Source organism: Gavia stellata, chromosome 4 (genome assembly GCF_030936135.1).
Source record: "Gavia stellata isolate bGavSte3 chromosome 4, bGavSte3.hap2, whole genome shotgun sequence".
NCBI classification, from domain to species: domain Eukaryota; kingdom Metazoa; phylum Chordata; class Aves; order Gaviiformes; family Gaviidae; genus Gavia; species Gavia stellata.
In genome coordinates, this window is record NC_082597.1 from 39,207,314 (window position 1) to 39,220,332 (window position 13,019).

The window sequence follows — 13,019 nt, forward strand, 5'->3', positions numbered from 1 at the left end:
AGTTAAAATGAGCATAAGTGATCATGAGTGTTTATTAATTACCTTCTGTAGGTTACTCAAAATAAATTTTTCTCCTTATCTGTACATGTCCCCACATCAGTTAGTGGTAGTTTACATGTATCTAAGGCCATAAAGCTGCTGCTACTTATCATCCATTAATTAATCATATAAAACATCCTTACCAAGTCATCAAGACTTAAAAGACATTTTATCACAAAATAAGAGATCACTGACCAAAACTACATTTTCCTTACCTGCAAATCCACTGACAATTTACCGGTGCATAAAATACTAACATACTGAAGCTATGTAAGAATTCGTTCCAAGCAATTATTTCCACAGAATTTAAAAAAGTGTCTTAATGAAATACTGTGAAAAAGATACAGGGTTTGAGCATTTTCCATATATTAAAGCTGTTTTCATACAATCGAGCAGTGTTTTACCTTGGCCGCCTTCTCTACTCACAATGATGTAACCTGAATAATTATGCCACCAGCACTACATTTTTCTAAGAGACTTAAACAAACAGCCAATAAACTTCTGTCATTATCTATGAAGAAGAAAACAAACTACTGTGAATGGACGTGTGGCTGTAAAAAGCCCAATTATCTGGACAGCACAAAGGACCACCAACTCCAGCCTCTAATTGGAACAGCCTTAGACAGTTTTGCTCAGTCTCTAGAAACAATTTGCATGACACAATCTGCCCTACAAAATCCACAGCCATTCAGATTCATTGTAAGAACCCAAGTTTAGAGAAGTAATGAAAAAAAACAAAAGAAAAGAAACTAGAAAGGAGCACTGTTTTCTACCCATCCGAGAACAAACCACAAGCACTGAATTGCAGCATACAAATCAAGTCCTGGTTACAAAATGATAATGGTTCAATGCTTTCTCCATCCCTTGTGATATGCTGAGGAGTGGCGGTATTTTAAAGGGATGGCCGTAGTCTTTCCAGTAGACCAACCTCTCTCCTCCATTGCTTGTAGGGCAGAGCTGGGTATTCCCTGTATGAATGAGCCAGCACAGATACACACGACGACTGGGAGAGCGGAGGAATGTTATCGAACCCACTATATGTCCAAATATACTTATATTTTTGTAATTATGTTTTGAGTATACCAAGAAAAAAGTAAGCAAATCATTAATGCCCTAAGTTTAGGAAGGCTTGTTTCTTTTTTCCAGGCAGGGTATGGCACAAGTGAATGGCAACAGATTTAGAAGTGCTGGGGATGCCTGCATAACTCCTCTGGAAATCCTCTGGGGACCCCAGGTGAAATACTGATCAAGTTACAGAGGAAGCATTTCAGAGACTACCAAAGTGTCACTAAATTCATAGGGATTGCAGAGAGGCCAGCAGATCCACCGCCTCACTGCACTCCACTTGGTTTAATTATTGATGGGCAGTTATAAGCCCCAGCCTGAACAGCTTTGGTCTCTCCATTTCAGAAGTCACTCCTGTCTCCTTTTAGCAATGAAAGGGAACATAGCATTTTCATGACAAGCCATGTGAAATTCTACCACCCCCCAATGGAAAATCCGTGTTCCTGCTTTCCAAATTGTAAATGCCACTGGATTTATTTAGTCTTAGTGACAACTGACCTGAGCACTGCTGCTGCTGCTGGCAGCGCTCTGCCAGAGATCCAGGCGCTCTCCCAACTTTCCTTCACAGGCATCTTCTCGTTTCCCCTAAAACAGGCTGTCAGATGCAACATCCCTATCAGGCAGCGTGGCAAACATCCCTTCTCATTTCCGAGCATTCAGCGCTAATACAGCTGGCACCGCAGCCCACAGCTCCTGCTGTGACTCATCCCTGAGAGGGCCCTGTTGACTACACAACTTCAACTGGGCTCCTACAAATGGGGCACAGGTAGCAGGTCATCAGGGCTTTTCTAACCTGCAGAAAGCAAGGGCAAAAAGCTAATATCACTCTGTATTTAAAATGCGCATTTGTGTACCATTCATTTTTTACTGCATTTATTTGTAATACATTGGGAATCTTTTTTTTTTTTTTTTTTTTTAAATAGAGATGCTACCAGCTGAACAGAATAGCAACCAGGTGTATTGTTGAGCAAGGAGTTTTCCCCTCTGGGAGAGGGACAGTGTTATCAAAATAACATAGATCTGAGCAGCCACAGAGCTTGTTAAACATACCCAAAGGAAGCATCTGCGAACAAATTTGAGAACATCATTTACTGAGTTAGTACTTCACATGGTATCTATGTACTTTTGGTTCACTTTCTTTTTCGTAGTTTCATTCAAACAGTATTTCCTCCAGAGCTCTCTTTAATCTCTCTTTTCTCCTTTGTGCCTTCCACAGTCCTTCTTTCTTCTCCAACCAAAGTTCCCTTGCATAAAATCACACAAGAATTGAGGTTGGAAGGACTCTCTGGAAGTCCTCTGGCCCAAGTCCCCTGCTCAGAGCACGGCCAGCTTTGAAGTCGGATCTAACTTAAACAGGTAGATCAGGGTGCTTGCAGACCTGTCCAGTTAAGATTTTAGTATCTCCAAAGAAATTTCTCACTGTCCCATAAATATCTTCCCTTCCATCTTCTTTGCCTTCCTCAACTCCACACCCAAGCATGTACACACAGGTCTTGCAAGCACCAGGGCTACACCTACAACCCTGGTTTTGACACCTGGAAAACTATCTCTGATGGCCTATCTCCAGTATCAGCTTTATGCAGAAGACGTGGTGTCCATGTGCCTTTCACAGGGGCTCCAGGTTTTATATCATGTTTAGCGAGTACAGAACAGGCTGGGCAAATCTGGAGGGTTCGTTCCTTGCTTGCCCTCTGTGGCGCTGGAGGAGCAGAGCAGCAAGGTCCTCCACATCCCGCGGATTCCTGCAGGGTGGTGGGATCTCACACCCCCTCGAGCACCCTGCCGCTGCCGCTGAGTTTGGCTCTTCCCTTGGCCACCTTTCCAAGGACAGTTCTCCTCGAATGCCTCTCATTATCTGTTCAAAGTGCCCAGGGACAGCAGAAAAATAAACCCGATTCCTCCCTCCTCTGCCCCACAGCTGCCCGTGGTGCCCCCAGTGTCAGCACCGGGACTGTACTAAAAAAATGCACTGAAGTGCTACGTGTGTGATCAGATCCTATGGTCACTCACCAAAATTTACTTCTGCCATCTTAACACCAAGGAGATTTTGGTTCATTTATAGCGAGTATTATGCCCATAACCTGCCGTTACGAAATTTCCACTACATGCTAAAACCCAAAGAACTGCTGCACCACATTCGCTACTACACACACACACAAACTATTAAAAAAGCAAACTGCAAGCGCCAGATTTAAGAATTCCTAGCAAGCCTTAATTTGGCCTCCTTTTGCATATGCATTACAACACAGTCTTTAATTACCTGATCTCCTGCTTGTTCACAAGACCTTGTCTCATTTAACGCCCAGAATAAATGATTTTAACTACCCAAAAAATTATTCAAGACCTTGTTTTCCCCTCATTGCTCAAAGTGTAATTCCATGCCTTAGTTCCCACACACTATTCAAACCCTCCTCTCCAGACAGTCATTAATTTCTTCCTGAGCTCTTCTATGGTGCTCATCACTATAGCATTCGAGAGCTTAGAAAACACTAATTTATTTCCATAGCACACCAGTGAAGGAGAGGTACCATTAACCTCACTTCACAGCTGGAGAATTAGAGCACAGAGAGATTATCATCAAAGGTATGCAACAATTTAAAGGCTGCAGCCTGAGATATCTTACGGCTGAATTTTCAGAGTAGTTAGGCTTATATATTTTTTTATATATACAAACCATACTTCCCTTGGCATGCTACAGCAACTTGTGCCAGACATAGAATCACAGAACTACATCTGCAAATTCAAGCTCTCCCATCAGGGAAACGAGGGATTAGCGCCGATGGGAAGGGTGGTGGGAAAGCAGGTACAACGCTGCACCGGGACTCGGCGCAGCCTCCTCCACGCACTGAATCCATCACAAGTGCCGCAGCAAAAATAAGCAGGTAGTCCTTCATTAAGGACTCATTAAAGAGAGGCCAAATTAAGGTTCTGTAGGCACCCGTAGTTCTACTGCCTTTTAAATTTGGAGTACGTGTCCTCAGAACAGTCTTGCACACTGATTTTTGTAAAACTCCCTGGATTTCAGAGGGAAACCAGAAAATACTCTGAAAAAAATGGGTAGCGTTCAGGTGCCCAGGTCATCAGCAGTCTGATCATCACGGACTCCTGTGCCCAGCCACAGCACTACCCCTGCTCTTTTCTGCTGAAAAACATTAAACAAAGTTGCCTAGTAATTTCTGCACATACAATGGGGACTACCAAATTTGCCTCATACAAATACTATCTATGGTAAACAGATGTTTATATTCATGATGATGATTAATTACAGCTGCTGGTGCGCCCTACTGAAAAAAACACAGCAATCATTCAGTAAATGTTTATAATATCATCAGCAAGGGGCTTATATTGTTGTTTCCTTCTTCGTTCCACTAATTGCTTTAAGTTTTCCATTGGAACTGAAGGCCAGTATTAAAACTGACACCTCAGTAGTTGCTTTTACCTCTGCCTCTAATCTTAGTTCATAAAACCTGATGTTTCATTCACTTCACAATATCCAAGGGGAAAAAATAATCGCATCACTACATGTTCATGATGTAAACTGACAAAGTCATGATTGAAAACATGAACTTACACATCATTTCAGGAAGTAGGAAGTCCAGGCCTCTCTAAATTTCATTGTTTGAACCTAAATATAATATATTCTAGATATACTAAAATAGAAAGTGTGCCCAATTCTCAAAAACACTGGAGGTACAACCTCATACCAGCAGCCACTATAAGAGGAGGAAGACCTGTAACGAATACATTTCTTGAGCAGGGACAATCAAGATCTTTGCTTTAAAAAAATCAGTAAAGAATAGGATCAGAAAGTAAATGAAAGAAAAGTAGCACAGAAATTGTACACTCATAATTGCTAGCAGGGAGAAGTGTTTACACTTCATGCAAAGAATTATATAACTCTGGTCTCATTATTTCAGTGACTTAAAATAAGCAAGCTGGTTTCCCTCAAGTAACTCTAAAGCAATGTTTTTACCATCCATGCTCTGCGCTGCCCCAGGACTCTAAGGGCGACTGGTAGAAGAGCCACAAAGGGTCATTTAAAAAAGTAATCCTATTGCTAACAAACTTAAACTGGCTGTTGCACCACTGCTTTAGGAAAAAATATGTAAAATTTCTGTGGCGTGTTTCACGGATAACAAAATGTTTCACCAAAACCAGCACACGCCTGCCTGGCTAGAGGAAACGTGTTGCTCCCGTCCTGTGGGGAACCCCACAGCCTCAGGTGCCTCACTGACAGACCCTGCAACTGGGTATCATGCTAGTGGACAAGTAACAATACCAATTCAATTATCTTTGAATTTATATAAACAACATAATGTGAGTAAAATCACTATCCAAACAGCTTAAGCATCCACAAACACAAGCCCCATCCCAAGCCTTACAGGCTTTAAACTAATATAAAACAGGACAGGAGTAAAATAAGATTTTAATAGATGCATATTTCTTACAGGCTTGGAAGACCTAAATAATTTCATGGGATGCTCAGGATGCTAACATTTTCCTTTTTATTTCCCATTACTACTAGTTTACTATCTGTAAGATGAGAATAATATGTAATACTTCTCCACCTCTTGGGTTCTTCTGGAAAGGATACATTCACTAACGACCATGACAAACAAGATGGTAGATAAACGGGGTCACCTCCAAAACACACACAGCTCATCAGAAGTCAAGCAACCTTTTGCAAGAGGATGGTTGTCATGAAATACAAAACTGTACTTGATGCAATGACCAACCGTTTTGAAAAACCCCACAAACAGCATGAGGGTACAACACCTTTATCTAACGAGTGCCTGAATTTTATCCAAAAATGGAAAACTTTATAATTGGCACCTGCACAAGGGAAGTTTTAGCCTGGAAGTGGATGCAGAGACAATAGTCACTTGCTACCACTTTTGTTTCATTCAGAAATCTCTGAATGGGAAAGATGATACTGTCTGTCCCAACAGTAAAGCTGAAATACAATTTCTGCCTTTATCACTGTGCCTGGCTTGCGAAATGACAACTGGACCGTAGCCCTGTGATGACAGAGTCTCTCTGGACATGGGCATTGCAACCCATTCCAGCTGAACTCACAGCGTTGGGGCTATCCAGACCTCAGGAAAAAAGTGACTTATGGAAAACAGACAGAAATACTGAAGAACTATAATCCATTAATGCAAATCTCCAGGGTCCAACAATCATGAAACAGTTATTAAGAAGCTTTAATAAATTTTAGTTATTAAAAAAAATACTATTTTCATTGTGTTTTCAAGGCCTGCCATATTCTCTGCTGGAGTTACCAAGCCTTTTTTTCTTGTAGGCTGCAACAAATGTATTACATTAGTAAAATCTCAACTTTCACTGAAACTAAAACTGATATGACAAGATCTGGGATGGGAGGAGAAACCCCAACCCCCCGCACACACACACACATCCGATTAAACTGCAGACTAGCAACACGCGCTCTTTGTAAAATGAAAAGCAGTTGTCCTGCATTCCTCACCCTTAAGATCAATTAACATCTCTGCAACCTGAGCTAGGGATATTCAATGCCCTTGTCAGCACATTACTCATAAAACCATTAACTCTTTTACAATCCCAATCAAATCTATGAGACTGCCACAAACAAGAACTATTTGTACCAATTTACAAAATGCAGAAAATCTTGGCAAAAGCAATGCTGCTACTGACCATAGCATTAAGAAGCCATAGGCATATCATTTCCCTCAGTGTTTTGTCTTTGTGCTATTTCAGTAGCAAGTCTCTTCTATCAATATTACGGCTTTAAAGTCACCCAGGGTATGAAATGTAAAGACATTTGTTAGTAAGATTTTGGCAGCTGAGGGAGTTTCTGCACCATAACATTGAGTCATGTTGGAGAATAATGCACAAGCAGAGTTCTGCTGACGTCACCCCAAATGGCGTATCATAGATCCAATATTCATTTTAACTAATTATTCCCAGATTTCAGTCAACAAAGAGGACATTTTCAACTTGGAGTTATAGAAAACTTCCAGTTTTTCCTTTTTGCCTTATTTGCTAGGCGTCAAATGCCTTACCTTCACTTTCCAATGATGACACATGGAGAGAGATGGGACAATTAATGGAAAGAAGAGAAAGATCATCACATGCATTTTGGAGGCAAATTCGAAGAGGCTGATGTCCTAAAACTGAGGAACCAGATGATTCTCACACAAGAATTGTGGAAGAATTAATAAAGGGCATCACAGAGAAAAACAATACATGACTTTACTGCAGGTACATTATGGCAGACTACTTAGTCTAAAATATCAATCTTCTTGTCAAACAACATATACTAGGCTTTGACAAAGGATAGGAAAAAATTATTCGTGGGACTCTGAGTGACTAAATGGAACATTCTAAGGTCAGGGCTAAAAAAATGGGACCTTTGAGCTTCGTGGGAATTTACCAGTAGAATTCTTTAAACATTGTTTTTTTGGGATCATTCCTTAGCATTTTCATCACATCAACATGGAAAATAAAACCTTTATGCCAATGGACTATGCTGCTGGCATCATGTTGGGAGGAACAACAGAAGAACCACCAATGAAAACAGAGCCTTTTTCAGGAAGAGATGGATGACAGAAACAAGAAGTAACATAAATAAGACAAAATTTAACAGCGAGCATTCACAGCAAAGCCCTCTGGACCTGCACGAGCAGATCGTGACAACCACGTTTCACGCTACCTGTGAGGTTCCAAAATCGTTTGGAATAAACCCAAACCCTTCCAAGCGTTTCGCAAAACAAAAGACTTAGCACTGAAATAAGATTGGAGGGGTGGGGAGGGGGTGGGTGTGTTTGTTTTGGTTAGAGGTGACCAAATCAGGCTGGATCCCAAAAACACCTTCCTGCTCAAGATGAGGCTGAAACTCAAAGGTCTTGGCAAAACACCCTGAATTCAGTGAAAGGACATATGTCATTTTTGGGAGTGTTCCAGGCAGCTCTGCTACACAGCATTCTTGACGTTCGCTATCAGTCTTGGTAATAATATAACAAGGGCCTTTTTCATGCAAAGCCTTATTAAAAGGAACAGGTTCAATGGCAGTGCCGTAACACTGTGCAAAATAAATATAATGCTTTTTAAAGTGTTTTATGCAATAAGCACCAACTTGCCTGAGTAGGTTGGGCAGCAATTTCATCACCCATTACGTTCACACTGCACAGTCTCACTGAACTGATGCCTGCACTACTAATGTCAATACACATTTGTGTACCAAAATTATTATTTTAGTTATTCTAGCATTACGTAGCACAGAAGGAGACTCTTCAGAAAGATAGGAGAGCTGATGCTGCATGTCAAAACAAGGATATCCATTTAACGGAATCCAAATGGATGAAATGTCCAAGCAAAAAGATATCTGACTTGAGAGCTGGGGACTCTTTTTTTACCCAAGGAGCTTTAAGCACTACTGCACCTTCCCTTCATCCAGCTGTGTCCCAATAGCACAGCTAATGTGGTCTTCCATAAGAAAGCTTCAGAGGAGTAGAGACAGTATACCTAACAGCAGGAGCTACAATATCCCAATATTCAGGCACAGCTGTGCTGAGGACAAACTAAAGTCACCTTTTTCCTGTGATTCCCAGAGGCCTATTCTATTTTTAACTTTGTTTTCTTTCTGTTTGATCCTTTGGTTGTTCTAATGTAGCTTCTGCATTTTTTCTGTTAATTTGGCCTCCATTCAACACTCTAAGCAATACTATGAAGAGGGGGAAGAGAGAGTAACAAGCTCATAAAGTGATTGGCTCAGACAATCTTCAAACGCACTGGCTAATTGGATATATAACTCATAAACAACGATGAAGGAGGAAGGGATAACAGTGCAGGGAAAGGAAACTAAATCTAAAAAACCCCCAACTCCGTTCAGTTGAATGAACAACAGGTCTTTCATTTCATTAGCTCTGATATTCTGAAAATCATACCAATAAATACGACCTTATTCTCAAGCACGTGTTCTTCTAAGCATACGAATGCAGAAGCAATGGCTATTAAAGGCACTGCAATTACTCTAAATTTGCACTGTAAACAGCATAACACCAGACCATAATTAAATCAAATAAGAAACATTTTATTGTCCCCATTACATGAAATTCAATCTCAAGAAAGCATTTATAGTAACACCAGCAGCATCTTTTCACATTCTGTACGTTGCTTTAAGTAGCTACCACACCTATCCAACCAAAACAGTGACACATACAGCACACGGAAGACAAAAGCAGCACTTGAGGAGCAATTGTGTTTGATGTGGTATCTCTATAAAGACTCCACAGATCGAATCTCCTGTGACATGTTTGGTTTAAGTAACTGTGAGAAGTTGTGAACTCCTTGTGCATGCAACGCCATAGGACTGTGAGCTGTTTTGACCATTGAATCTGACTATTATGATCACTGATTTAAACACCACTTCAAAATCTGACACACGTTAATCCAGTCTGAAATACTTACGACCTCCACAGGCTGAAGTGTGTACTATCCTTTTATTTTTTAAGTAGAATAAAAGGAAAAACCTATTAGATATTTGGCTCAATCTTAGTGCCTTACATTAAGTCAAGAGTTAATAATTTATTAATCAGCATTCAAGAAATCGTTGTTACATGTGACAGTTTTTGGAGGAGTTTTTGCTTTCTTATTTAAAAAACCTTCAACAACAACCACCAGATAAGGAAATATTTTGACATACTGCTTTGACACATTCCTTTGATTTACATATTAAAGGAAGAAAAAGTTATGTGCTTTCACTAACATGTATCATTTTCACATTTTTCAGTGCTAAGTAGATTTAAAAATTTTTAGTTCTTGCATAGAAGATTTTATTGTGATATGTTACCTGTTACAACTGTATTGCCCCCCAAAATAGGTCTTTTCGTATAAGAACTCAGTCTTAAGAACATAGCCAAATTACGAGGTTGTCAGCATAGTAAATTTTCTTTAAAATGTAAAGAGATCAAGATTGTGTTAAGGAGAAACCCAGTAAACAACCAAACTCCCTACATTAGTTTACTTTTGGATATAGGCAGTCATGGCGCACTGGGAGAAACCCAAGAGGAAAAATCTCTTGCTTCCTAATTTTCAACAGGAGAGCAGTACTCTGGTGTTGTAAGGCACAATCACATTCATCGTTTTATCTTAAAACAAATGTAAGGTTCTTATGATTTATTTCAGCAAAGTGGAAATGAAGCCAAATGATGCAAAAAGATACTGACAGCCACTCACACAGTACAGAACAACAAAAACAGTGCATCAAACTTCGCAGCTCAACAAAAGGCGCAACTTTGCTGCAAAGCTCCCAAACCACCAGTCAGAACAGCAGAAACCTTTTAAAAAGGTAATTTCTGCATATGACTGGTTCTACTGCCAACACCTCGCCCTGACAGCGCTGCACAATACACCGGGCAGGGGCTGGGCATGGCTTCCCTCCCACCATCCCGGCAGGCACCTCTGGGCACATCCCCTCCTCCAGGCGATTCCCAAGGCAGACCGGCAGCTCCGAAGCCCGACAGGTACTGGGGACAAACCCTAACAAGCTGCAGGGAACAGCACGCAGTTTGCACAGGGGACTTCTGAGCAGGCGGTTTATTTTGGTTTGGGGTGAGCTGCTGCTGTCACGTGAGCCCAAGCAAACAAACCCCACCACTTAATTCTTCACGAGTGGTCCTGGACCTGCAGTGAGAAAGCAGCCCACTTGAGTTACTCACTATTGAAAAGATCAGGTTATACTGGAGGCTCAGAGGACTGACTCTCCCTCGGCAACAAACATTAATCATCAACTCCAACTTCCAAATGAGTGATCACTGCCTTTATAGCACTTTAAAAATATCCACTGTGCAGCTTTCCAAAGGCATATACAAGGGCTTATGCCACCCTATCGCTTCTCAATACAAAGTGTTTTAACAAAAGGTTTCCAGCAGTCAGACTCAATTAACTGCACCTGAAATCCTACCCGGGTTTGCAGACAGACCCCGCTTACTTTGAGAGCAGCCGTGCCACTTCAGCTGCTTTGTATTGTTCATCAACAGTCACAGCCAGATAAAGCCCTAACAGGAGACGATGTTTTAATACTTCCATGAAGCTCAGATTCTAGCAAGCAAGGAATATTGTTTACGGTTTTGGGATCTAGGGTTTTTTAAAATCTTAAAAGCACAGCATTTACCACAGCCAAAGGAAAATGAGGTTATGCAAAATACTTACTTCGAAAATGCTCTGAGGCATAATAGTAGACATCCTCGTAGCCCTCATGGTAATCCTCCTCTGGCCGGTACTTTTTGCCTTTTCTTCTTCTCGATCTTCTTATCTGCTTGACGAAGCCCAAGAAGCGCTCCATCTCCTCCCTCAGCACTGCCAGCCGGCAGCCCCCTTTGCCCTCTGCTTCACAAAGAGCTGTCCCAGCATGAATCAACCGCAAGCACCGGAGCAAAGCTGCAGCCCCTGACCAGCCACTCTGGTACCATTAAAAACCCCTCCCTTATCTCAGCTGTGACTAGGAAGCATATTGTTTTCCCTTTTTAAAAAAAAGGGGGGGGGGGGGGGGGGGGGACTTTATCAAATCTACTGAGTGGAATATTTCAACATGAAAATAGGCATGGAAGAAAATACTGAAGCGAAAGGAGAAAGTCAGGATTTCAAGCAGTTATTAAACAGCAGAGGACAAAGTTGAAGAGACCTGCCTGCCAGCGAGGGGAAGCCCAGCACTGAGAGCTCCCTGTCCTGTGTCTCCATCATTTGAAGAGGGGCTGGGAGGCGGGGATAGATGTTAGTCAATGGACTGAACCATATCTCAAGGCAAACCAGGTTTTCATTCGTCAGTTAAACGCTGCCCTCATATTTACCCGGGCACAGGCTCAGGAGCCCGTTTGATTTTATTTGTTGTACAAAGAGGAAACACGCCAATCCATTTCTGGCATCACATATGCTGGATGAATAAATAGCAAAGTGGTTTAATCCATACACACAGCCCACTCACCGGCAAGTGTGTGCTGAATGTGTTAATTGGAGCAGCAGGGAGAAAGCTCGGCAGCTGTTAAAAAATGACACATATACCCGCTGGGCATTAGTGTATTCTAATCACTGCTAGATCTAAACATTAAAAGGCACTCCACAGACAGGTCTCCTATAGAGCTGGCCAGGCTAGATAGCAATAGGCAAACAAAGGAAGCGGCATCATGAGCACGCCACAACAATACTCGTTTAAAATACCAGCAGAGTTTTAAAAACTTTAAAATGAAGGTACGGCAGACCGTCCTTTGCACGGGATGACAGGAGCAAAAAGCCTGAAAAGCAATGACTCTTTTCTCTTGCTGCGTGCCTGAATCCCACACGCATTCCCTAAGATAAGGCTGGAATTTCATGCGTGTTTCTGATGACGTTTCCCTCCCGCACAAGAACAAAAGCAGTGTTTGCTCAAATCCTATCACATTGACATCTGCAACGGGGTTTTTTTTGTAACTGCGCTCCCGCAAGCCATGTGACGTCTTTAGTCCCGCAGAAGCTCTCCTGTCGGCTGGCAAAAGTCAGGGAACAACCAGTCGCCTCAGTCAAACCACGTGCTGAACATGGTCACCTGCACCTATGCTCACAGGAGATACCATTTTGCACCTACGAGCATCAGGAAGTCAGAGAGTCTTCCTCTAAAACAGATTTTACAGGATCATCACCTGGAAAATGAAGAGCAGGCAGAGGTGGGATTAGTTTCTCGTGATGGAGACACTTCAGCGAGTCATTATTTTGCAAAGAGCAAAACAGAGCCATTTTTTAAAAAGTGTAGAACAAGAAGTAAAGCAAAAGCTACCATTGCAATTTATCATTGTTTCAACAGAAGTACGCAGAGATTGAGAAGAATTGAATTGGGATTTTCCAGTTTTAAAACATGTAAAAGTTACTAGTAGAAGTCAGCTCGGCCTGCTATCTGAGGGTCC

The 13,019-nt window shown here is 41.6% G+C and overlaps 1 protein-coding gene across 5 annotated transcripts in view; it reads right to left on the reverse strand.

The window, feature by feature from the left end:
* The window catches only part of GRIP1 (glutamate receptor interacting protein 1), a 232,440-nt gene extending 221,012 nt beyond the window's left edge, over positions 1-11,428 (reverse strand). For all 5 annotated transcript variants that reach the window (XM_059816079.1, XM_059816077.1, XM_059816078.1 and 2 more), the window contains exon 1: positions 11,296-11,428. In XM_059816079.1, the coding sequence (XP_059672062.1) occupies positions 11,296-11,428 (133 nt within the window). The remainder of the gene's footprint in view (positions 1-11,295) is intronic.
* Between the last annotated feature and the right edge of the window lie 1,591 nt (positions 11,429-13,019).